We start from the raw sequence: 25963 nt of genomic DNA, 5'->3' as shown, positions 1-25963 counted from the left end.
CATACTCACGGTGCTTCGCTAACAAGTCAGCTTTCTTCATGGTGGGTGAGGATGCAAGTTCCCTCACCCCTAAAGTAAGTCGTGCCCACTGCCGCTGTCAGCATGGCACTCCGGGAGGTGCTCTGCAGGCACGCAGGTGCAAATAGCCCCTCTCCTAAAGAGCAGGCAGTTTCAGCAGAAAAAACAGAGAAAACGGATGTCCTAGGCCATCTCCCAGTGTCACGTGGCAAAGGTTGCTTTAACCTGACTCCGTTGCATTGCCTCTGTGAAGTGCTCAGCAAATCGTCTGTGAACACCATCCTCACCAGGATGCGGTAAAACCTATACGTCAGTACCGGGGGGGGGACCGCAGAGCTTTGGAGAAGCCCGTGCAGGTGCCGGGAGCACCTCCACGCTGCCCTGCCTGCGTTGCTGTGCCTGGAAGCCTCCGTGCAGGCAGGGGACAGCCCTAACACAGCTCTGCGCTGAGACAGCCGCAACGCCTTAGCGTAGCTCTGCGTTTCATTGCTCCTTCCTTTCTGAAGTGCCCTTGAATGCCAGAGCAGCCGCGGTCTTCCTGCCGCACCGGGTCAAAAGCTTTGTTAAAAGTGCATTAGCCAAGCCGTTAAGCCCTAACAGCTCAGGATTGCTCCTCACAGCAAATAGCACCTCCAGTTTCCGGCTGGGGGGGGCCAGTCTGCTGTCGGTGCTTCCGCGGTGGGGTCTGCGGGCTGTCTGGCCGGGAGGTTGCTGGCGTTCTTCAGTGAGCCTTCACGCACTCGTAGCGACTTCTTCCTTCTTGTGGAGGTGAGGGAGATGATGGCTCTTGCGGGGGGCCCTAGGATACAGGATACGGGAGGTTGATTTCTCTCCCCCTGCACTAGGACTGAGGAGCAGCTACCCCTGATGATCAGGGCACCTCCTATGTTGCTGCTTCCTCCCCAAGCAAGGCCTCGGCATGGCTCGGGGATCTGGCTGAAATGCAGGCTGGATCCGTTCCGTCAGCGCTGCGAGCGTGAGGCACGCCGTGCCGGTCAGCACAGCGCAGCAGCCCCCCGGACGAGGCAGGGTGTTAGCCGGCAGCCCAGCCCCGGCTGCAGCGTAGCACTGCAACTTCTCTGCCTTTCTGGAACCTCGGGCAGCGCGCACAGCAGGCTAGCGGAGCAGAGACTGGGCCAGCTTGCTGCAGCTGATGCCTGGGATCCCCGTGCGGGAGAGAAGCCATGTGCTGCACTGCAGATGTGTGGGATGCAGGCAGATGCACCGACCCCTGCTAGCTAGAACATATGTCAGATGGTGGAGAGTGTTTCCACCAGATCTCAGCTGGGGTAACTGGGTTCATTGCCAAGGAGTGGGCTAATAAAAGTTGGATTCAAACTTCCACAGCCAACAGCGATGGTAACTGTGCTAGCAAAGAGCTTAAAATGCAAGCCAGGAAGTGGCCTCAGCCCCAAAGGATGGACGTACCAAAAGAGAAGAAAGGGCTATTCAGCATGCGCAGGATTCCTCTAGAGCAAACAGCCTGCACCTGCCTTCTCCAGCCCTGTTTTATAGCTCGGTACTTCTGATGGAAAGTGTTGCAAGTGAGAAAACAGCTGGGCTGGAGATGGGAAAGCGTTCGTTAGGTTGTGCATGAGTGACGGGCAAGGGTTTGAGGCTAAGTCGTCAGAGGGAGGCCGAGGCATAAACGTGCCGAGCTCATTGAGTGCAGTTGTCCTGCTCCCAAGCAGTCTCATCGAAAGAGATGGGAGAAGGGTTGTGTTTGTGGATGGAAGAGAAGTGAGGTACCCCAGATCGCGGTTCGCGTACAGCTCCCGGTTGGAGCCTGTGGCAGGTTCACAAGTGATTGGCAGACTTTGTTCTTCAGGGTCGCGTCTTTGCTCTCCCAGGACCAACGAGTGTCACAAGCAGAGGTGCCCGGGGGCATAGCCAGGATCCAGGACTGCCTGGCAGGATCTCTGAAATCGGAGGACATGGTTCTTATCACGTACCGGTTTCACATTAGAGGAATTATGCTGACATCAGCAAGCCTACACCCAATTTACACTGTGCTGCTGGTTTTCACCGCTGTGAGTGTCAAGCCCTCTCCTCCCCAAACCACTAATGGGAGTTTCGTGCCTAAGCGCCTTTGGAGAGCTGCGGCTAACTGGCTGTTGCCCCACGGCTGAGAGGCAGGAGCAGGCTGTTCTGCTGCGCGCGAGCCCAGCGCGCTCTCCGCAGGGGCATCGCCCGTGGAGCCCCTGGCAAAAGGTTGGTTACGTCTAGCGAACCTTTGGCCGACGCCTGTCGTTAGCGCACCCCACCAGCCTGAATGGACGTGAGCAGCCGCTGGGCAATGACGTACAGCGCCGCACAATGAGGAGCTCCAAGTTGAAAGCAACCAGCAGGATACAAACATTCCTTTGTTTCCTCCAAAGACGGAATAGTGCAGGATTATTTTTCCCCCTCCGGGAAAGGGCCCTGCCAGCATGTACTCTGGTGGTCCCAGCTCTTCTCATTTGTCATGAGGTGGGGAGATGAAACAGGAAAGCGGGGAAGAAATACACCCAGTGTTTTGACTTGTTTCCTTTAGGAAGAGCTGAGCTGCCCTGGGAATCAATAGCCAAGCCAGAAATCCCAAGCATGTCTCGGCTCTCCATTGCATGGCTGCTCCCATTCAGAGAACCCCTTCTCTTTAAAGAGAGGGCTTCAACTGTGTCTAATTTAGTCTCCAAGGTGGGCACAGGAAATTGTGGATGAAGCACAGCAAACTGTTGTCTGTAAAATTCATTTGCAGTCCTCCATGGAGTCTGCCACACATGCTCCTATAGTCTTCATCCAAACCGCCAATTTACAGGATTATATGCTTACTGATTCTGTGGACGATACTTTAATACTTCTTTTTTTTCATTCTAAAAGCAGTACAAACGATTTTTTTTTCCTCCAGAAGATCAGTTCAGTACTATTACTAATAGTAGTTTTAGTGTCTGAATCTGGGATCTTTCTGTGAGCTGGTTTGATTTAGGAATATCCACCTTGCAAGCATTTAAAAGGCTTCTTTCTCACACTCTTTCCCTCTGACACATGCCTCTGTCTCCACACCTGTTTAAAAGCTTTATAGTCCAAGTATTTTTTTTCCTGTGTACAGCAGGACTATTCCTACAGCAAGTGCTCCCTCCAACAGGAAACATTTTCAGGATTAGGCTGAAAACTACGATGCATGTACGTTACAGGAAAAAACAAATCGAGATTTGTAAACAAGCAGAGTTTCTACCCTCTTCTGAGCAGACAGTTGTTATGACTCAAATTTACCCTCTGTTCCTAGAAATGCCCTTCTTAGTTTAATATATTTTAAACCTAGCTGAATCTCAGCTTGTTTTCTCCTAGCTTGCGTGTTCCAAGGGACTTCCCGTGTGGGATCCCACTGTGTCCTGCTTTGGATTTCCCTTGCTTCAGAGAGGCAGAATTAACCGTTGCACACCTGAGCTGAAGCTCTCAGGCTCCACACGTTTGGACACCATGGTGAGCTGGCAGAAGAGCTCTGCTTCTCTCTGCAGCCACTGGAATGAGACAGGATGTTACAGTATGATCCATAAATAAGAGAGGGAATGAACTGCTGCTTAGAAATGGTGAAATATCTGTTTTTCAAAAGAAACCTTTCTGCAGAATGCCTGCAAATTAATCTCTGCAAGTTCTGTGACTTGTATTTCTTCGGAGTCTGCCCGAACTACAATAAAAACTACATCAAAGGCAGAGAGAAGGGCTGCGCCTCTTTCCACCATATAATCTTCCTGCTTGGCTGCTGCTCGGCTGCTCGGCGGCCTGCGAACAATGTTATAAGCTCCGTCAGTGCCGTTGCCGGGGCCCCGTGTGCACCTCGCACCGCCGGCCAGGCGGGCGCTGGGCGAGCCCGACACATCTGCTTCTCAAGAAATTTCCGGATGGAGGGTTCATTTAGACTGCGAGAGCCCGCTGCAAACTCTGTGGAATAAGATAAGCGAGCGAGCGATTCCACTGAATTCACTGCCGTTGGCTTCAGGGAGTTGGGGGTCCGCTCCAACACACCGATAGGGATGCTGCTGTTGTACAGCATCAAGCACAACTGCAGGGAGAGCTCTGAATCGGAAAACACGGATGTGCTCTAATGGCTGTCTGCTTTATTTTGATGCTTAGCCAGTATTTAAATGGAATATAAAGGTTGAAAAGGTGATTTTTTTTGTTTGTTTAAAAAAAAAATTGTCTTGGTGATTTTTCCTTCCCCCATTTCTAAAGAACAGGGAGGATGGAGCCGGTTTTGAGTTAATACTTGCGGTACTCTGACACGTCCCATCCTTGCTCGTCTGTTTTCTCCTTCCCGACACCATCCTACCGGCTGCACTGTTCACGAGCGTGGGACGCAGGGTGCGGACGGGGAGCTGCCGCCCGAGAAGGGGCTCAGCCCCCAGGCTGCCCCCTCCGGGCCGCACCGGCCGTCTTGCGGAACCGCCTCCTCGGAGACATCCCTGGCCTGGGAGGAACCGGTGTGGAAGCGGAGCAACCTGCTCGAGCTCCGGGGAGCTGACTTCCTACCAGGAACAGGGAGGAGGGATCAGATGCGCGGAGAGGTGGAGGGAGTTGTCCCTAACGACAGCTGTACTTCAGTACTCGCTGGGCGAATAACGCAGCCACGCCTGAGCAGGGACCGGATGGGCAAGCGGAGCAGCTGCCTCCTGCTCGCGCGAGCCCAAGTGAGTCAGCAGGCCAGGGAGCGAGGCCGGGGCGCCGGCGCCGCGCCTGGGCCATCGGTCCGAGGCAGTTGAGCGGACAAGGTCGGCTGGGCCTGCCTCGGGAGCAGGGCAGCCCCGGTGCCCCCTCCGGGGACTTTGCTCAGCTCCCCCTCTCCCCAGTGCTCGGGCAGTGCTGCTGTGTCCCGCGTCCAGACGTGCTCTGCGCCAGTGGTGGCTGCGTATTCCCGGTGATCCTCCCGCATGCTTTGTAAAGGTCGCTGGGACATTTCCCTACGATCTTCAGTGTATTACTGCAGCGAGCAGGGTGAACGGGATGGGCCGTGGCTGTTGTAAATCCGAAAATCTACAGGGAGATCAGCGGAGCCGCGAGAGTTTGTGCCACCCACGCCTGTGCCCCCTGTGGAGCCTGCTTAGCCGGGGGCAGCACCCGAGGCATGGCTGCACCGGCGCGTGCGGCTCAGAATCAGGAAAGCCTTTTCTCTTTTCAGCCTTGCTTCTCTTCCCCTGGTTCCTTTCCCTTGCTCCTATGGGGACCCGCTTGTGTGGAGCTGAATAATTCCTCTCTTCCAGGGAAACAAACCCATCGGCAGGTCAGATTCCCTCTTTTCATCTCTGCGGGCCGGAGAGCCAAGAGAGCCCTGCGTCTCCAAGCTGCTGCGGGGATAGCTTTGGGGTGCTGTGCTTCTCCGGCCCGCGCTTTGGTGCTTACACGTGAGCAGAGCTCTCTAGAAAACCTGCCCTCATGTGTATATGCAGGCCTTCTGTGCTTGCCTCATTAATCATTAGGTCCGTTCCAGCAGTAAGCAAGACCGCAGCCCGGCCCTGGGAGGTCTCACGAGGCTGTGTGGTGACATCCCAGGGCACGGAGGGGAGGGAGAGCTGGGCGGCTGCGGAGACCCGAGTTCAGCTCCTTGCGCTGCTCTGCCTGCTTGTGCGGACACGTAGCTGTCACCGCGCTCCCTTGCAAGTTTTTGGCACCAGTGAAGTCCATGGCATTAACTGGGCATGTCCTCTTTGATAAAAAGAGAATGACTGCTCTGAAGTGGCACCCCTCGTGAATAGAAGAGAAATGTCCTTTCAGTTCCCTCACCCTTCGAACGAGCCCTGTAGCTGCTTTGGGTGTTCTGTCTCAATGGCTGACACCAGGCGGGGAGGAAAGCAAACAAGCAAACAGAACGACAAGAAAAAAGATAAAGCTCTGGAAGGAAAAAAAAAGCAACATGTCTGGAAGACAACCCAAGGGCGGCCCATGATGGGCAGGAGAAATCCTGCCACTTCCAGTCATATCAGGGGAGAAGAGAGCTAGGCAGACACGGTGTTGTCATCCTGAAAGTGCTCAGGTTAGGGAGAGCTGTGACAGCTGTGTTCCTAATGTGTGTGAACACGAGCAAAGAGCCGACGAGGGCTGCGAGCTCACGCGGGCCAGCGTGCGCCGTGCCGGCTTTGGACGGCCGAGGGAGCGAAGGAAGGCGTCGCTGCTCCGCGAGTGCCTTGTTCGCCCCCGTGCCGCAGCGGGGGCTCCCTGGGGTGCCTGGCTTGTGCCATGAGCCGCAAAGGGAGCGTGAGGAGCGCTTTTGCCAGTGCCCTGCCTGGACCCAGCGTGGTCTGCTCACCCCTTTCGGGAGCGGGGCTGGTGCGTGGGGCTGGGGCTGGCAGAGGCCCACCAGGCACAGCAGAGTCATCACCCTAAAGCCCTCCACATCACCATACTCCACCAAGTATTCGGAAACGTCTCCTTTAAGTGAGCGCCCCACCTGACGGCGAAGACCGCTGTGCTTGCAACTGTGTGCTTAGGAAAATCACTCATTTCTGTGCAGCTTAAGGGATGGTTCATTTTTCGAGAGAGTTAAAAATAATAAAATCCATTGTAATTAGCTCCTGGGATGGTGAGAGTGAGCAGGGAAGGACATGAGCAAGCATTTAATCCCCTTCCCATAGCTGCCAGGCAGATACCAGCGATAATAAGTGCTCCTGCGAAGAGCCCAGGCCCCGAGGCCAGGAGGGTGATCCAGCCGGGCCGGGCTCTGCCACACGGGCTGCTGGCCGGGAAGAGCCGGCTCACACGAAAGGGATGTCTGGAGGTGAGAAAAGGGGCTGCTGCGCTGCGCTAGCTGGGAGGGTGCGGAAGGTGTGTGTGTGGGGGGGGTGGAAGCATACCGTACGTGTAATTTCCCTAATAACCCAAATCTTGGTGGTTACTTACGCAGTGCGCCGAGCACCTGGAGGCCCAGCAGCGCTTGGTGCTGCACGGACACGGTGTCAGGAGCAGCTCTTGCCCTGAAGAGTTTATGAGTTAAGAGAGGCGATTTGCTGGACGTCGCCCGGCAGGGCAGAGGCAGGGACAGAAGTCAGGGAAGAGGGGCACCGAGGAGGGCGTTTTGCAGGTGGGCAGCAGAAGGAAAAACGGGGGACAGAAGCGGAGAGAGGGAGAGATTAACAGGACTCTGAACAGAAAGCTGAAGCATCCAGTCAGTAACTGGTGCCTGAGCCCAAGATCTGACTTGGGCGGAAAAGCCTCTGCTATCACATGCAAACAATTTAGCTCAAGAAACACGGTTTTATTGCCTGCCGAGTGCTTTTCCAAATGGGACCTGGAGCATTCACACACTTCTCTGCCTCTTTTGCATTCTCTTATTCCTAGGAGGCAGAAGGATTTTTATCTTCATCCAGCATTAAAAAAAATCCATAAAACCAGCTGCCTTAAAAAATAAAACCCCTTTCCTAGTCTATGCTAATAATTTACTATTATTCCAGGTTTTATTGCAAGCTCTTTCAAGGGCTGCCCAGAGCCCCATCCGTAAATAGCACATAACTCAGGCCATGAGGATTTCCTCCCCGGTGGGACTTTTAATGTCTAAACCAGAGGTGTCAAACAAGCAGCTCAAAGACGAGTTGTGGCTCTGGAGAGTTCCACATCTGGACTATATCTCAGCGCTTAACACATTAGCTTTTGCCCCAAGCAGCTCCGGATTTCCCTCGCCAGTTTGCACTGAACCTGAGGTAGATTTGATTTAAGAGGCATTCAAAGGAAAAGGAAAAGAAAAGGTACCTGCTTAAGCATTCAAAGTGCTGCCCTGAAGGCTCCCAGGGTTTTGGAGCAGGGTGCAGGCATATATCTCCCCCTGAAGCAATGCACAGTGCACCAGGACCTGTTTGGTTCAGAGAGGGAGGAAGGATCCTTTGGGCCAGGCGACTGGTCCCAGGCAGGATCAGTTCTCTCCGGTTATCAGTGCATCTACACGCAACCTGCAGGGCTCGTGGGGATGTGCTCTCGAGACCTGCGGCTTCCCTCAAAACCAAACTACTGGCTCCCTGGCTGAGAGCGATTCTGCATCCCTCCTCCTCCTCCTCCTCCTCCTGCAGAAGTGCCTGTCTCCAGCAATAGCTCCTTTAACGTTTCGGAACTAATTCCTTTCCGTGGCTTGGTTAGATTACTCTTTAGCTTGCTGGGCAACTGCTCTGGAGCGCAGATGGAAAGGGTGCTGGGCATCGATGATGCGGGTCTCGGAGGCCCACGGCCACAGCTCAGGGCTCCGTCTGACTCAGCTAGACAGCCTTGGGCTTTGTCCCATGCTGACTTCACTGGAGTGCAAAGATCAGGCTTAGGGGGAAAAAAGAAACTCCATTTCTGTATACTTTTTCCTGTCCTAACGCTGATCTGACTTCCTCTTCCTGATGGGTTAAATCCTGAGCGCATCGGGGGCCTGAACCTGCCCAGTGCACGGGATTTCATCGGACCACAACAGCGGGACCATGCGATGTCAGTCTAGAGGATGGCCACCCAGCTGAAGAAGCCTCCTCAATTCCCGCAGCCCTCGGAGAAGGAGGCTCGGGTGCTCAGCACCAGTCAGGTTTTGGCTTTGCGCCTCAGGGAGGCCGTTGCCTTGTTTCGCTGCGGCATGGCCCGGGCAGCCGGCAGGACGCGGCTGTATTTACCTGGCCCCGGCGGGGCTGCGGAGGGAGAGCTCGGCAGTCCCGGATGCCGCGGGAGGCCGGGCGCCTTTGTCTCCCTTCCGTTCGAGTCCCGTGCTCCATCCCCCCCGGAGACGCAGGTGTGCCAGGGAAGCCAGCGCGGACAACCCCTCCCGAGCTCCCTGCACGCAGCACCTGCCGCGTTGCTGAAGCGCTTGTGCCCCGGATGGCTCCATGTGAGGTCTGGGCGCGTCCTATTAAACGATCCGGCAGAAGGGGCGCAGGGCTGCTAGGGCTGGGCTCGCAAACTCTCCAGCCGCTCTGCCTCCGTTCCTCTCCAGGCGTCCGCTCCCTCCCCCCAGCCCCCCTTCGCCCTTCTCTTCTTCCTGCAGCAGGTTGATAGGTGAAACCTGCTGCTTCTGTGCAAGTGTTGTAATGACATTAACAATCTGCCACCGGCAAGTTTCCAGCATGAGGCGAGCAGCCGCCGCTCCGAGCGTGCAATCTTGGCAGGCTGACACTTTCCCATGCCTTCTGCCCTCTGTCAGCGGGGAGGTGGGCCACTCCCAGCCTGACAGCTCCGACAGGATACCTTCACAATGACTGAAATAATAGACCCAGCGATGGGAAAATGAGGCCAAGAAAACCCAAGGGTGAATTACAAGATGAATAACTTCCCTGAAGCCACGTCCCAGAGCATGCCTTGGCCTGCTGTTGATTCACCAGCTGACTTCCCCTCCTTTGCTGCTCCACCGCCCTCCGCTCCCCTCCCGGGAGACAGACCTGTCTGGATTTCATCACTCGCCTAAAATAACTGAGAAGGTTCAGAGAGGAGAGGAAAGGGAGCAGAGAGGACAGGCTCAGAAAAGTGTGGAATAACCCCTTCAAAGCATCAGACCTGCATGCCTGAAGAAATGCACTTTCTGAGCGCAACTTTGGGAAGTGGCAAGCGGGTGAGGGTGAACAACTGGGGTATTTCCAGGGAGAATTGTGGGAGTTATTTACTTGGCAGTCCTCGTCCATCCTTTCAGGCCTTAGACTCCCCAGCTTTCACCGAAAGCTTTGGATGGAGTTCCTGAGCTTTGCTTGGGTACCTGCTCTGGTGCCACCGTGGAGCAGTAGCTTCTATGGCCCGAGGGAATTATATGTTCTCCAATTTGGGAACCCTGGCCATGGAGCCTTCTCTTGGGATCACACCCTGGCCCCAGACAGTGAAGTCAGACCCATGGATAGAGATATTGGTACAAAGCAGCAGGGCAAAGAGGGCAGCACTGCACCATATGCTGAAAGTAAGTGCTGCAGCAGACAACAGGAGGGTCCGCTGCTCTCCGCAGTGGAGAGGGATGGCTGCCTCTGTTTTCTAGGAAGCTCCAGGCCCAGAGCTGAGCAGTGAGATTAGCAGACAGCCCATTATCGGGTGACTAACATGAGGAACTCTGCTCATTGCAGCCGTCTGCGGTGTCAGCGGGGGACTGCGCCTCGCTTACAGCAGTGCTGGGCTGGTGCAAAAGTCTGCCCCACATCTACAGCGCTTGGGCTTTCTATCAGGATGCTGTTAGCAACTGTGATGGAACAGCCCTAACGGAAGGCACTGAGCTTAATGCTCCCCAGCAGGTAATCAAAGTGAATGCCAGTGCAGCATTACGGCAAGGTGCTCTGCCCATGATACTTTAAAACTTGCTTGCTTTTTGCTGTGGGTTTTAAAATGCACAAGGGCTCTGTCCACTTGGAGATGAGTCCTGTTTCTCTTCACATTCCATATTCTGCAATTCATATACACGTCAATCAAAACTGTTGTTAGCCATAGCTGTCACGTCAAGTCCACGTCTAACAGCACGGGTGATTGACAGCAAAGTTTGTTATCTATGAATGTGTCATCCCATGCAGCACCCAGTGCTGGAGCGCTGCCTGACAGGTCATCAGTGGGAGACTTCCATCATCCATATATTATGAGATGTTTCGAACAAATCATTTTTCAGCTAGTCTCAGACACGACGCGTTCTTCTGAATCCCTTTAACCTGAGATATAGCATTTGACAGTGGAAGGAGGTGGAGGCCGATGGACCTTGGTCAGGTAAATCCTGAAGGGTCAGCAAATGAAAACAGGCTGTATCCATTTCTGTCCTAACTCTTCTGAAGGAATTTGAGCCAGCAGCTTCACAAAGAAGCTTGTGCAAGGGGCAGAGTATGGGAAGAAAATCACTGCAGAGAAGCAGACTTCTAATAGCCTTGCATTAGAAAGCCCCAAGACATGGTGGTTTAGCTAGTTTTTATAGAGACTGTGAGAGCTCAAAAGGAGAAGCTTTCTCATTAGGCTTCTTGCTTTCTCATTTTCCAGAAGAACCAGTCCAAATCCTCCTTTGCAAAGACCTGTGCAGAAAAAGGAAATGATAAGTAGGATGTGACCCATCCTTGTCAGCCAAGAGAGACTCAGGATGTGTTTTGAAAGTCTGGATCACTACTTAACTGATTTCATGCATACTAGCTCACTTGCCCCTCGGGAACTAGTTCACTGCTCACTGCAATTAGCAGTGCGGGAAGACTCCCATTAATCTTGATAAACTTTGAGTCGGGCCTTCAATGCAATATGATCCCAAAGAGGTCCATGTTTCAGGCCATGGTGAGCTCTAGCAGGGCAGCTCACCTGTGAGAAAAGCTGTATGCACAAAGGAGCAAGAACATGCGAGTGAAGTCACAAGTCAGTACCCTCAATTAAAGTTTCAAGGAATATGCAAATGAGGTTACATGAATGTTTAGGGCTTAGGCTTCTTTTTTTTTTTCTTTCATACTATAAATATTAGTATTTCATATGGAAGATTTTATATTGAGACGAAGTATTTTTACAGATGTTAAACAAAAAGATTGTTTCGAAAATGATATTTTTGTAATCTTTTTCTTCTTGATGACCTCTGGAAATCCATCCTCTTTGTTCAGAACTGGAGTTAAAATTACACACTTTTAAAGTGCAGTAGAAAAGCTACGTTTCCTCTAGGACAGAAATTCTGTCCTCCAACAAAGTGTAGTCACTAGCTCGGTCATGTCCTGGAGTCAATCAAGCTCATGAGGAGTTCAACCTGAGGCCCCCTGCAATCATTTCTATCTACTTTAGGGCATGAGCAACTCTGGGCTTGATCCAGATTCTTACTAAAGCCAGTGGAGGTTTTACCAGCTTACACTAATATATATCAGCATCTTGCACAGTACCTGAGGGCTATCTCCTTCTGCATCCCTGGTTTTATACTGCAGAGAAATGATTGGTATAGCTGGACTTTTTTGTGACCCCACGAATGGGACTGGGCCAGACAGATACCTTTGGAAGCCGTGCATACGTTATAACACTGTGTATCAAAGAGATATTAAAAGAAAATCATAAAAATATCTTCCTTCATCCCACACAACCCTCATGTTTTGATTTCCTGGTGAAAAGACCCAAAGGTTTGTTTGGACTGTAATTAGTGAGGTTTATACTCACAACCCAATCATAACAACTTCATTTGGCTCAGGAGAAGTTTAAATCCAACAAATGAAGAATTAAATCCGCAACTGGCTTTATAACTCTACTCTACTCCACATAAAAATAACATTTACAAGCACTTTGATCTGTGTTACATTTTGAAAGCCACCAAATTTGGATACATGGATTTCCAGCGAGGTGGAAGGGAGGAAAAAGCTACTTGATACTTTTCCAAACACTGCAGTCAGACATCACTGAACAGTGAAGAAGGGTGAGATTTTATAAAACCCCTTGCGCGTTAGGATATGTATTAGATGTATGAATACAGACGGATAGGTAGCTAGCTAGGCAGGTAGATAAACAGAGATAAAGCGACAGGCAGGGATTGGGAAAGAGCAGCGAACGGGCCAAAGTCTGAAGTTCTCCTCTCAGCACCTTCGTGATCCCTGTTCTCCAGGGCCATGGAAGAGAGGGGCTCCGGGCCCCGCGCAGCGGGACGTGCGGAGGCGGCAGGGCTCTGCTCCGCGCTGCTCTGGGCCTCAGCGGCCAGCGCAGCCCTTCCTCCTCCTCTGCCCCTTCCTCCCCGCTCAGCGAACAGCCGCTCGCTCGGATTGCAACTGGTGCGGCAGCGCCGGACAGGGCTGAGCGAGGCTGCCGTCCCCGGGGTAGGGCAGCGCTGCGCTCTGCGCGCCGCACGCCGTGCTCAGCGTGCGGAAAGCCGGCAAAATCAGAGCCGGTAAGAAACCGCTGTGCCCATGCGACGTCAGCGCTCGCGTAGCCTGCGAGAATCGGTGCCTTTGAATTACTGCAAGCGCTGCAGGAACGTGAACAGGCGGGCGCTCGTTAATCCGCAGTAATTTCAGCCTGGCAGAGATCCGTTGTCACCTTTCTGGAGAAGCCATTTGCATGTTCTGGCGAGGCGAAGCAGACACCTCTGGCAAAGCACATGTGGTCCCAGTCTCTGAGTGGGGGGGGACAGATCGCTGTCTTGATTTCAGCCACCATGCTACAAGCCTTACACCTTCTCTGCAAATTAAAGTAGCTCTGGAGAGACACATCCCCCCGGCACACAAAAATGGATAAATAACTCTCCCCTGCAGAAGCTGGGGCATCCGCTCATCCTGTAGCACCTTCTCCTCTCATGAAGGACTCCGTATGGCTCCAGAGACCAGTCTTGGTGCTGACAGGACTTCATCCCTACTGAAAACCAAAGGGTCAGTCTGTAACACACCTGCTGGCTGGATGCATTTCGCTTGGCACCCTTTTCACGGGGTACGCGCCAGGATAGGGGTAGTGCAGACCCCGGTGCCTTGTGCTGCTGAGGAGGTAAGGTAATTATCAAAGGGCACAGGATGTAAGCAGAGACACAGGGTTTCCGTGGCCACCTACGCCCTTCCGCAAAGAGGGGGTTCTGCGGAGAGCTGACAGCAAGGGGTCCCTTTGCCCCTGGAGCCCCACTGCTCGGAAAGGCACCGCCAAGCCTGCTCCAGCCGCAGTCCGAACTCGTGCCCTGCTCTGCTCCAGCGTAGTAAGACTCTGCGCTCGTCTCAGGCCTGAGAGCTTTGCTCTTAATGACAAATCAGCTGATGCGGGAAATCAGCTCTCCGGCAGCACGGCATAACGTCTCTCCAACTGGTCCTCTGAGATTTCGCTGCAAAAGCAGCTGAAACCTTAGAGCTCAGAGAGAATCCCACAGTCTTGAGAGCATTTAGGATCAAAGTTAAGATACGAGAGCTCAGTTTATCTTGGGCAGAATCTGTCTTCAAAGCCACAATCTGTAATTCAGTAAGACTGGATCTTTCCTACCATGCAGCCTCCACATGAACCATTAGACACAAAAAAGTGAGCTGCCAGTTTCACTGCTGAAAGCAGAGTTATCCCTCCCAAGGCAGACCCTGATCTGCGTCTGTCCACAGAACTTGCGTCTCACTTAGGATGGGGCTAATGTCGCTGATATCTGGCCCTAGACTGGACAAGCTCCAAATAGCAATTCACATCTGGAAAACGGGGTTTGTTCCACCGCTGCTCTTTCTATTCAAATGACCAGCTCCCATCCAGTGCGTTTGTAGGGAACTGGCCAGCATGACCTCAAGAGTATGCAGTACTCTGGTTCTTGGGGAATACGTCTGCAGGCGTGTGTCTGTAATACATCAGCTAGCCTAGTTTAGTAGCTTGGATACAAATAGTAAAGCCACAACAGCCTGGGTTTCAACCACTGAATATGCGCCCGGGATCCCAGACCTGCTGCACCGCTGCTGGTTAGATTAGATCTAACCCACAGGTATTCACACGGGCTGCAAACCCACATCCTGACAGCGGCGCAGGTACTTCTGTCACGCGCCGTTAACTCTGGAGAGGGATGGAGGCACGCGCTACCCGGAGGAGCATGAGTTTACAGTGCGCTGCTTCTCCATACTACACATCTGTCTGCGGTGTCTCACACTGCAGAAGCCACAGGGCAAATTCCACAGATGACACCGACGCAGTGTGGGCCGAGAGCACACACAGGTGACATGGACCGGCCGTGGAGCAGCCGAGGTGCCGCTGGTTGCTCCCGGGAGGCAGCCGTATCACAGCTCTGCGATGCACTAAGCAGAGCTCTGCGTTCGTCCCTCCAGACTGAGCCTCTTGAAGTCCTCTGCCCCAAAGGCCACATTTAGGGAAAGGAGTTACGGAAGGAAACCCTTCTACCTGTGGGCTTTCTGGGCTGCCTATTTTTAATTAAGTACCCTCCTCGCTGCAGGAAGCATCTTTGTGAGTGGAGATCCATAGCAGTGGGATTGAGTTACATTCCTCTGAGAGCAGATCTCCGTTTTCAGCAAACTTACATTACCTTGCCTTACATTAACACATGCTGACAGCTATTTTAACAGCAGTAAGTGAATGGCAATAGGAAAGATGAAAAAATTCTGACGGATGTGGCTGTGTCTCCTGTTAGCGGGCTGACCTTGTGTTTCCAGCATCACATGTGTGCAAGGGACACAGCCAGCTTCGGTTCTCCTCTAGCCGGGGGCCAGGTCGCTTCAACACTTGTAAACACGCTGGTCCTAAATGACAGGCCGCTTTGGCAGGAGCGGGGAAGACAGTGAAGTGTGCAGCGCGGGTCACGCTGGTAGGTGAAACAACCACCAGCCGAGATGGTTTCTAACAGCTTGCTCTTTGCAATGAAGTTAAGTTGCTTCAGGGCAGACGAATTTACCCTCCTTACAACCAGGTCACTGCGCTTTGGTCCCCACTAAAAATAAACAGGCAATAGATGTGTCTCAGTTGATTTGAATCTTAAACAGCATAGCTTTCATGCATGGTTTGGTGCTGTTGTATTTCCAAAGTTTCTATATAAAATAAGCAATGGAGCTTTTGATGGTCATTAGTGACGGAAAGATAATTCCCATTTGGACTTACAGTGGGAAAAGCCATTCACAAAGCCAGGCATGCTAAAAAAAGTAACTTGCTGGCTGTGGTCATTCTTCACATCCTCTCTAATTTCTCTGGGCGTTACAGCGTCTTGCAGAGCAGGGTCCTCTTCTTTGGCTGGAGTCTTAAGTTGATGTTAACATACCGCATGCAAGTAACGGCAGCAATAATGCATGTCAGTGCTTTTGTTATTAATGTCTGGATTTGTTCCACCTTCTCACTCCTTCGCCTCTTGCCCTGGGCCTGACGATGCAGAGGGACTGGTACGGACGGGAGGAGGCCTTACAAAGCTCAGCTGGCTCATGCCTCCCTGCAGGTTTCTATAGCTCATACATGGCGTCGGTTTAGTATTGAATAACGGCACACAGCGTTTTCGGAGCAGTGAGGGAAGAAGGTCATGAGGGACATGGAAGTGGAATAGCAAGGAAGCAAAATGTACTTACTCAGACTAGCTCTGGGTGGGCCGCTATGGCTTTCACTGCTGTTCTTGTGAAAAATACTGTAAGAAATTTAATGCATCACAGTGGGTCAGGACTTTATTTTGCGTCTCATACGGAGAAGGTGGAAATTTGGTATAATTCCTGAATTGTCCCCCCAGTTCAACCACAAGATCAGAATCTAATCCAATCTCTCCAAATTGCTGCTTCTGTGTTTTCCCAAAGAAAATCTGTGCTCTAGCAATTGCCCTTTGTGAGCGAAATACTCCGTACTTGCTTCCTCCTCTCCAGGTTTGTTTTTTTTTTTTTGGGGGGGGGGGGGAGGGGGATGACGACAAAATCTCCAGATGCGTAAACAGCCTTAATGAGAAAACTATAAACCAAGATCTGCCTGCTTTCAGAAGCTGAGGTTAAATATAGCTTCTAAATGCTGCTAATTGATTTTAGATGTCTCGGGAAAGCTTTTGCCTTCACGCCATCCCACCCACGCTGCTCAGAAATTCCTCACCTGCCCCTGTCGCTCCATAAGGCATGGGGAGTCGGTAGCGGAGCCTCTGCACCCACTGTTTGTCAGCTGCTTTAACACCCAAAGGCTGTCAAAAAACCACGGGCTGCTAAGAGACCCTGTCTTAGGCCTTTGTTAAACCAACATGTACTATCATGCCTTCTTTCCATCTGCTACAGGCTATTTTTATGTTTTGGCCTTGAAATCTTTCTCTTCTTTGAAAACAAGTCTGTTTACAAATATTTGCCTCAGAAAAGTTCTGCTGTTCAAACGGGCAAAAAGAAAGACTGCTCATCTCTGCATGGACAACATACACATCCAGAGGTATATGCTCCTGCAAGTAGCCAGGAAGGCCTAGTCTGTAAAGAAAAGGATGGTTCGTGCCAGAGCTGTGTCTGCTGACGCATCAGGAAATAAAAATAAGTGCAAAGACAGATGTGAGCTGTTTGCTATCTGATGCAGTAAGGAATAAAGTGCAGATGTACTGTAGATTTTTTACTATGCAAAAAAAGTGTGAACAACAGGGTACTTATTAGTAGAAGGTTACTGTAGAATGGATGTCTATACACTTTTCTGTGCCAGCCGCTTTGCCAAATCCTGAGTTGGACTACTGTAAGGAGGTAAAATAGCCTTTTCTATCTGAAACACTCCTGGAGGTGCCAGGAGTTTTGTCACCTCTCTCCTGGGTACTGGGCTCATCCCAGCGGGGTAGTCCAAGCTTGCAAAGGTGTGCGGTGCTCTCTCGCTGGGGCAGGAGACCAGTGGGATCGGACCTGTTAAAAACTAGACTGCCAAGGCTTAAAAAAATTATCCTAAGGACTGGTACCTTACCAAGGACTGGCACTTTTTTGGTGGTTGTTCAGTATAAGACGCCTTGAAGAGGTTGATTTTTAAAGAGTAAAACCCAGCAATTCTTGCAAATTAGATGTCCTTAAAGCCCTGCTTGTTTTTGCAAAGCCTGGTTGTGACTGATAAACATCCACATCTCATGGGTGTCTGCTATATAGACTAAACTTTGTGGTTGTTATCTCGAACTTTATGAATTTGAAACTGATTAGTGAATATGAAAGGGTTTTTTTTTTTAGGGGAACTCCCTCCCTATCTAGTATTACCAAGATCTGTGGGGTTTCTTAATTGCTTAATATGCAGCTTTCCCAAAGATGCAATGCACTTATATTGCAATTCTATTCTTGCCACAGAAATTATAAAAAACTTGATATACAGTGAAGTGGAGATACTATCCCTACATCGTTTGGCAGAATAAGGAAACAGGAACAACTAGATTATTTTCAATAAATGCACACGGATGTAAGAAACATCATTCTGCTTACATGGACTGAAATAGGAACAGAAGGGGTCCATAGAAATGTATATGCTAATGTATCTTGCTAACTTCTGGACAATCAGTTATACAATGGACAAGTTTTCAGGGCTTTTAACGTGTGTGGGCTCAGGCTTGCGGATTGCGTAAGAGCCATTCCATATCAATACGGGAGTGATTTATCTCTGTAATATGATGGGCTCTTGAATTGCAATGACAAAAACCTTCCTTTAACAATAGTTCTGGGTAACCTTATAATAACCGCCTCCGCTTCTCTAGAGAAATGCTTCAGCTGGATACAGGAATTTTTTATCCACACACAAACATCTGCCCCCTTCCTCGGAAGGGACTGACTTAACAGTGACAGTTACCCTTTCCTCACCGTTCTGCTTTGCTTTCTAAACCAAGAGCAGCATCCAGCTTAGCCTGAGGTTTGGGGTGGTTTTTCTTTCTTCCTTTTTTTTTTTTTTTTCCCCCTGACTGGCGCTGGTTGCAGAAGGATCACCTGAGCTGGACGTGTAGATTTGGGTTTTATTTCATAATGATGGATATGCTGGCTAAACGTAATGGAAGAGGCAAGATAGCAGAGCAGAAATTTGGCGCCAAGCGCCGCGCTTTGAAAGCGCCGCATTCCAGGCTGCCGGAGAGGGGCGAAAGGGAAGGAGCTGATTAAGCGGCCCGGCGCGGTGACCCTGACCTCGGAGAGCGCGCCGCTTCTCCAGGGGAACTTCATTTCAATCCATCAAGTTAACAGCCCGAGTAAATCTGGCCGCCTCCGCCGAGCCGGGGGGGCCGCTCGCCCCGCTCGGAGCGTCCCCGGCACGAACGGCGGCGGAGGCGGCGGGGCTGCCGCGGCCCCTCGCACCGCCCGCCGCTGCCTTCCGCTGGCCCCGGGGCGCGCTGCCGCCGGCGGCGCGGGGGCGGCGGCCGGGGCGGGGGGGGGGGGGGGGATGGCGGCGGCTGGCGGCTGGCGGCTGGCGGCTGGCGGTGCGCCCGTCCCGCCGCCCCCGCCGCCCGGCAGCGCGCCCTTCTCACGCCCCGTCGGGGCCGCCGGCCGCCGGCGCCGCGCCGCGCCTGCTGCCGCCCGCCCGCCCGCCCCGCCAAGCGGGAGGAGGAGGAGGAGGACGAGGACGAGGACGAGGAGGAAGAGGGGGGGGGGAGCTGCCCGCCGCGCCGCTGCCCGCGAGGCTCCAGCGGCGGCGGCGGCGCGCACAGAGCTGCGAGGACGAGCGAGCGCAGCGCCGGCGACACGCTGGGCCGCGGCCAGCGCGGTTTTGCAAGACCCCACGCAGAAAGGGAGGGGAAGGCAGCTCCCTTCCCGCCCCCGCACCCTGCCTCCCGTGTCCCCCGGCTGCCCCCGGGCAGCGGCTCTTCCTCGCTGCCGCAGCCTGCCCTGGGCTAGAACTGAGTCATCCCTTCCCGGGGGGAGGGAAACCAGCGAAGAAGCAGCAGGGGAGATTTGGCTGCAGTCAGAGGAAGCAGAGGGTGAGAAAATAGCTGCGGGAGGCAGGGAGCAGGGAGCAGGCAGGAGGGTAGCACGAGAAAACTCCCTCTGTTGGAAACACGCAAGCAGAAGAGCAGGAAGGCACCAGGACAAGAGGCAGGGAGGGAAAGAGACTTCAGCCAGAGACTCGGGGTGCCTTTCCTGGGCAGTTCCCTGGTGGCCAGTGAATTGGGACAGCCCAAGAAAGTTAAAAGGGGCTTTGCTTCTTGCCCGGGGCCTTGCTGGAGACTCTCTTTGCACTGAACAGTACTTCTTCGGAGATGCCCATCAGAGCCGTAGGGTTGCAAAAACATAGCTGAACTAGCGCTCAGCAGGTGACCAGGTTTTGCAGCTGGAACTAATTTCTGTGCTGCAACAGGTAGCTTTCTGCCAGGTCTAGAAATGGCTTGGAACACAGTAGAACTATTGCGGTGAAGTTCGGATGAAGAAGACATCACAGGCTAGCTGGATTTCAGCCTCACTGTATTTCGCTTCTGTCTTCCTCCCACCTCTCCTTGCTCCGCCACACCCTGCTCATGCCATTACACCCATGGACTTCTGGCTACCTGCGCTCTGCATAACCATTATCGCTTTGGCGCTGTGTCCGTTCCTTTGGACTTTTACCTTTCATCAGCAGCATACTTTGCTCTTTTACTGCACCTTTAAAGGGATAAGACCAAATTTAGCAGTCATCCCACGATATGAAAAAATAGCTACATAGAAAGTCTAGGAGGAATATGGCAGCCCGTCAATTCTAGAGAAATAGAATGGTAGAGCCAGAAAACCTGTTGCAGAAGCATAGGATCTGGGTACAGCCGAAGGGCAGGAGCAGTGATTGAATCCGAGTTGTAAGTCTCCTGAAGTGGACTGGAGTTAAGGGCAACATCATCCCCTGTTGCAGAAGGGTTTTGAGATTCCATCATGCAGATTTGTCGATGTCGTTCACCTCATCTCCAGCTAGGTCTCCACAGGACCCAGGCACAGAGAGGTCCGTGACTTGCCCAAGGCCAAAAAAGAGCATGTGGCAGTGCTGGACATAAAAGTAGTCCTCTGACCGCTAGGTCTTTGCTCCCTCACTGCAGTGTTGACACGGAGGCTGCAATGACAGCTGTACCCTTACGCGTATGCTTCTCGGGGTATCACTTAAGAGGCAAAGCAGTGACTGACTGCTCTTGTACTGGGAGAAGAGCGTCCCAGAGGAATGCAATGCTGTGTGCCATGTTTGCATGGGTGCAATCATTCAAAACCCACTCAGAAAAGCGTTTTTTCCAGCGTATGAGCTCGGCAGCGCAGGGCTTGGCAGTCTTGCTTTTGGCCTGGGTACCCTGTCAATAAACAAAATTTGCTAAATCCAGGGGAGATGCGGAGGGGACTGGGCAGTGCGGGACAAGTCCAGAGACGTGGTGCTGCCCTGGGGAGGGATACAGTTACACACAGGCGACAGGCAGGCTTTCATCTGCTCTTCCAAGCCTTCTTCAGACAGAAGAGGAGGGGTAGTAACCGGCTGTGGGGGATGGAAGAGAATCGCTGTAACATGATTTTATGTCTGTGATTGCATAACAAAACCTCCTGGGAACCTCCTGATTCAAATGGATACCCAGTTTTGATTCTGAGAGTGAAGATTTTCATCATTGATCAATTGCCCACGCTTAGGTGTGTAGGAATTACTGGTCTGGATCAGCACCACGCTCTAAGCAGCCCTCGTGCATGTCTCTAACCTTGGCCAAAATCTGATAAACGTGTTAAAAAGAAATCCTTCAGAAGTGGAAAATCTGCTTTGTTTCACACCCCCCCCCTCCACACACACATACACTGCCATATTCTCATAGGAGCTGCAACCTAATTGCTAATAGAATTAAACCTTGAAACATGAAATTGCATTTACCTTCTAAAAAGATGGGTCTGTTCAATTAATTGGTGGCTTTGCAAATGTCAAGTCACTCTCTGAGCTGAAGCACTGCTGGTCCCTCCACAGCCCAACCTGGCTAACACAACTGCCAGGAAAAAAACCAAGGATTTGGGGGGGTTGTCAGGAGGATGACTACACCCCTTTGCCTATAGGGATCCCATACACTGAGGGATGGAGGAAGCACAGCCAAGATGGATTATGCCCCTAGACATGGCTTTAGCATGCATACATGTCATTTGTTGGCTTTTCTCTCCAAGATTACATGATACCCCCACCTCATAAATTCAGGGCAAAGTACACAAAGCTTCCCCTTCCATACTGTGCATTCACTCTTGATGGTCTTTCTCCATACCGTGGCCTTATTAATTGGTGACAATTGGAAGTGGTTAATGCTGTGTGTGTGAGGCTGCAATTGCTTCCACTTGGCCAGGATTCAAGTACTGGGGGAGAATCAGAATGGGTGGCAAAACTGTCTTTTCCTCAGTTCCCTTGCTTACTGGAAAAAAAAAAGAAGAAAAAGCCACAACCCTGAGTTATTCTCTTTTATGAGGTAGGCATTGTGAGAGCAGGCAATTGAATTTACAACAGCATTGAGTATCAGAGTCTATCTGGCCCTGTCAATGAGAGTGGAGAGAAAAAAAAAAGACACACATTAACCCTCAGCTCCGAGTTCCCAGGCATTTCAATAGGGTTCCCAACTTCCCAAAGAGCCCGCTGCATACTCGATGAGACCCTTTATACCTTCTAATTACCCTCCTCACAATAGGGACAGACTCTCTAGCCTCTTTTCTAGGCAAGATAGTAACTTTTGCACACACCACCCCCCCACACACAACCCTCAAGAAAAGGTAGTAAGGAGTGAAATCTTAAGAGGGATATTATTTCAGTAACTTTTCCCTGAACAGGTATCAAGAGTAGCCTACTTATCTCAGATTCAAGGAGCACGTATTTAAGGATTGCCCTTTCTTTTGAGCAGGAACCCTACATTTACAAAGTTCTCAGGAGATGTTTTAGCACAGCCACCCCTTTTTTTACCCTCCCCCCCCCAACTATCCCTTCTAACTAAGGTCATTCCCTTCCAGGTTGTGGGGTTTGCACACACAGGATTAGCTTGTCCCTGCCCCCTCCCCCCAACTAAACGAAAGGAGAAAAATAGATATATCTATTTCAAAGAATTTATTTGAACACCTGCAACTTTGGGGGTGGGGTTGGGGGGAGTTTAAACACAGGCACACACACACACAGACAAACAGGATACAAACAACTTTGGCATTATACTTTGAATATTTGTTACAAAACTATTTCATTTATTTTTTAAAAAAGTATCTCAAATAAAGGCATTTTAAAGGAGTAAAAATACAAGTTGAGATCCCAACCTCTGAAAATAATAAATAGATTGTTCATAATGAGGTCTTTCCTTTCTGTTTAAATCTGCTTTAAAAAAAAAAAAAACACCAAAAACCATAATGGGGCTCCATACAACGGAGCCAAGAGAAGAGTTTTTGGGGGGAACTGCTTTAGGCACGTCACCAAGGCCTCCAGACGGACTCGCTGCGCTCCCCGACGGGGCTCCCCGCTTGGGAGGCCGGAACAACGCTGCCCCCGAACGACGTCAGCCCCTGCACCGGCGACGCCGAGGGGGGGGCCGCGGCCCCGCCGCCCGCGGACGCCGGCACGCTGGCGTTGCCGTACAGCGGGATAACCGCGCCCGAGTTCGGGGGAAAAGCCGGGTTCGGGATGAGGAAAGCGAACTGGCCGTCGGTAGCAGGCACGAGCTGGAAGCCGCCGTAGACCTTGGGGGAGAGGGCTTCGGCCGGGTTCAGCTTGCAGGGCACCGGCATGGCGCCGGCGGCGGCGGGGGGCAGCTGGACGTGCAGCGGCTGCGCCAGATGTGCGGGCTGGCCGGCCGGCGGCGGCGGCGGCGGGTAGTTCATCGCCACGATCTGGCCCAGGCAAGCCGAGAGATGACTGAGGAGGCGGGTGCGCACGTCGGTGTTCACCCCTTCGCAGGTGGACAGGAACCGCGTCACCTCGTTCATGCACTCGTTAAATCCAGCCCGGTACTTGCCGAGGACGGTGGGGTCGGCGCTGAGCGCGGCTGCAAAGCAAGGGGGCACGGGGTGAGCGCCAGGCCCGGAGCCGCCGCGCCGGCCCCCCCCCCCCCGCGCCGGGGCCGCCCCCGGGGTCCCTGCTCACCCGTCATCTGCGCCCGCTGCAGGTTCCGCAGGTGCTTCACCGTCATCTCCAGGATGTCCGCCTTCTCCAGCTTGGAGTGCCGCGAGCTCTGCGCAGGGAGGCAGCCGGAGGCCACCGCGTCAGCGCTGCCGCCCGGGCCCCGGCACCCCACCATGCCCCCCCCAGCAGCCCACCCCCCCGCAGCCCACCATGCACCGGCACCCCACCATGCACCCCCAGCAGCCCACCTCCCGGCAGCCCACCATGCACCGGCACCCCACCATGCCCCCCCAGCAGCCCACCCCCCCGCAGCCCACCATGCACCGGCACTCCACTATGCACCCGGCACCCCCCCGAAGCCCACCGTGCAACCCCCGAAGCCTACCGTGCACCCGGCACCCCCGCATGCACCCGCCTCCCCCCGGAGCCCACCGTGCACCCGGCCCTCTCCGCACCCCACCATGCAGCGGCCCCCCACCATGCACCCAGCACCCCCGGAGCCCACCGTGCAGCGGCCCCCCACCATGCACCCAGCACCCCCGGAGCCCACCGCGCACCCGGCGCCACTTACATCCTTCTTCAGCGCGTCCAGGATGAGCGTCTTGAGCTGCCCCAGGCTCTCGTTGATCCTCGCCCGGCGCCGCTTCTCCATGATGGGCTTGGAGGACTGCGGGAAGAGCGCACACGGTGACTGCACTGCGCGGCCCGGCGCGGCCCGGCGCGCCCCGGTCCCCCCGGCCCCGGCACCGACCTCAGCACGGCCGCGGGCTCGCCGCCATCCAGCGCCGCCGCCGCCGCCGCTGCGCCCCGGCCGGCAGCCGCCATTTACCTTGCGGTGCTCGCTGGCGCTCCGCGGCTTGTCCGGCGTGTGGCTGGCGCTGGCCGGCGCCCCCGCGATGGGCGAGGCGGTCGGCTTCTCCATGCCCGTGTCGGCGGGCATCGCTCGCTCGCCGCGCAGCGGGCTCGGCGCGAGGCGGGCGGCAGCCGGCGCGTGCGGCGGAGCTCGGGCGCGCGCCGCGGCGGCAGTGCCGGCGCCCGGCGCCCCCCGCCCTTTATACCCGCCGGCGGCTCCCCATTCGTGTGAAACCGCCGCCGCATTCTTTCCCACACTCCCGCCAGCCAATGGGCGCCGGCGCCGGCGGCGGCCGCCGCGCGGCCCGCGCCCCCATTGGCCCGCGCCCCCGCCGCTGTCCGTCACGCGCGCCGGGCTCCCCCAGGCGAGGCGAGGCGAGGCGCGGCGGAGCGCAGCGCAGCGCGCGGCCACGTGGGGGGCGGGCGGCCCCGCGCTGCAGCGGGGGCATCTCCCGCCGCCGCCGCCGCCGCCCCCCCCGCGCCGGCCGGCGCCCCGCCTGGCCCCTTGCCGCGCCCGCCCCCGCCGCAGATAGCTCGGCCGCCCGCCCGAGCCCGCGGAGGCCCGCGGCGGCCTGCCCGCGCCCCCCCGCAGCCCCCCGCCGCCCCGCCGGGGAGCCCAAGGCGCGAGCGCCTGTGGCCGCGCTCTGCGCACGGGGAGCCCGCAGCGCGCTGAGGCCGGGCGCGGCCCCGTCCCGCGCGAGCGGCGCGCAGCGCAGCGGAGGCGGCCGGCGGGCGCCGCCGTCCCGCGGCGGCAACCAGATGGCGCGTGTGACACCGCCGCGGGCGGAGCGCCCCGGGCCCGGCACAGCCCTGCCCGCGCGGGCAGCGCGCTGCGGCGGGGCGCGGCGGTTCCCCGCGGAGCAGCGGCCCCGCGGCCGCCCGGCGCCCCGCGGCCGCCGCCGCCCTCCGCCAGCTGCCGCCAGCTGCGGCGGCGGCAGCTGGCGCGGCACGCGAGGCCGCGGCCGGCCGGCAGCCAATGGGCGGGGGGCTGCCGGCGGCGCCGCCGCCCATTGGCTGGCGGCCGCCCCCGCTGTCAATCAGGCGGCGGCGGCGGCGGCGGCGGCGGCGGGCCGCGGCCGCCGCGCTCGTGCCTCCGCCCCCGGGCCGCGGCCCACGCCGGGCGCGCGCCCCCCGCCCCGCCCCGCCCCGCCCGCCCGCCGCGCCCCGCGAGCACGTGCCAAAGCGCCGCGGCTCCGTGCGCCGCGTCCCGCCGCGGGCGTGCAGCGGCCGGCGCAGCCATGGGAAAACCCCGCCTCCCGCGCGGCGCGGCGCGGCGGCCGGCTCCCGTGCCGAACAGAGCCTCTCTGTGCCGCCGGCGTAAAAGGAGACCGAGCGCCATCGGATCCCGCTCGCTTCCCTCCCCCCCCCCCCCCCGCCTTCCTCGCAGATCTTTTTTTTTCTTTCCTGTCTTGGGAAATTCCTCCCGGCCCCTGCCCCCCCCCCCCCCTCCTCCTTGTGTGCAACATCGAGACGGAACAAACAGTAACAATCAGCGCTCGGACGGCTGCAGACACGCGTAGGGTGCCTCTGGGAAAGAGGCGCTGCAAAGGAGCAGGGCTTGGGCGGAAAAAGCGCGGGGGGGGGCAGTAAATCAAGGGTTTGGCAAGCTACCTGTGCTTTGACATTTGCACAGCTCCCAAAAGGAATCAAAAGACGAAAGCAAAAGGAAGGCAAAATCCAGAGGAACCGAAGCCCCCTCCCCCCCCCAGCACCTTTTCCCACCTCACATCTCCTCCACCTACAGCATGTGGCTGCTACAAAAGGTTACGATACTTTTTTAGTGCTCTGCAAACTCCCTCGATTTTTCTGGTGGGGA

General features: G+C 54.8%; 1 protein-coding gene across 2 annotated transcripts; it reads right to left on the bottom strand.

The window, feature by feature from the left end:
- Window positions 1-22281: 22281 nt before the first annotated feature.
- Window positions 22282-24306, bottom strand: HES4 (hes family bHLH transcription factor 4). 2 transcript variants are annotated; one of them, XM_067310952.1, is made up of 4 exons: window positions 24047-24306; window positions 23867-23962; window positions 23317-23404; window positions 22282-23218 (listed from the first exon to the last, which is right to left on the bottom strand). In XM_067310952.1, the coding sequence occupies exons 1-4, from the start codon at window positions 24233-24235 to the stop codon at window positions 22647-22649; spliced, it is 945 nt and encodes a 314-aa protein (XP_067167053.1). In that variant the 5' UTR covers window positions 24236-24306; the 3' UTR covers window positions 22282-22646. The 2 variants fall into 2 exon arrangements, with proteins under 2 accessions (XP_067167053.1, XP_067167054.1); XM_067310953.1 differs by having other exon boundaries at window positions 24125-24306.
- Between the last annotated feature and the right edge of the window lie 1657 nt (window positions 24307-25963).

The sequence above is a fragment of the Apteryx mantelli genome, chromosome 26 (genome assembly GCF_036417845.1).
Source record: "Apteryx mantelli isolate bAptMan1 chromosome 26, bAptMan1.hap1, whole genome shotgun sequence".
Classification (NCBI taxonomy): Eukaryota; Metazoa; Chordata; class Aves; order Apterygiformes; family Apterygidae; genus Apteryx; species Apteryx mantelli.
This window is presented reverse-complemented; position numbering and strand designations above follow the sequence as displayed.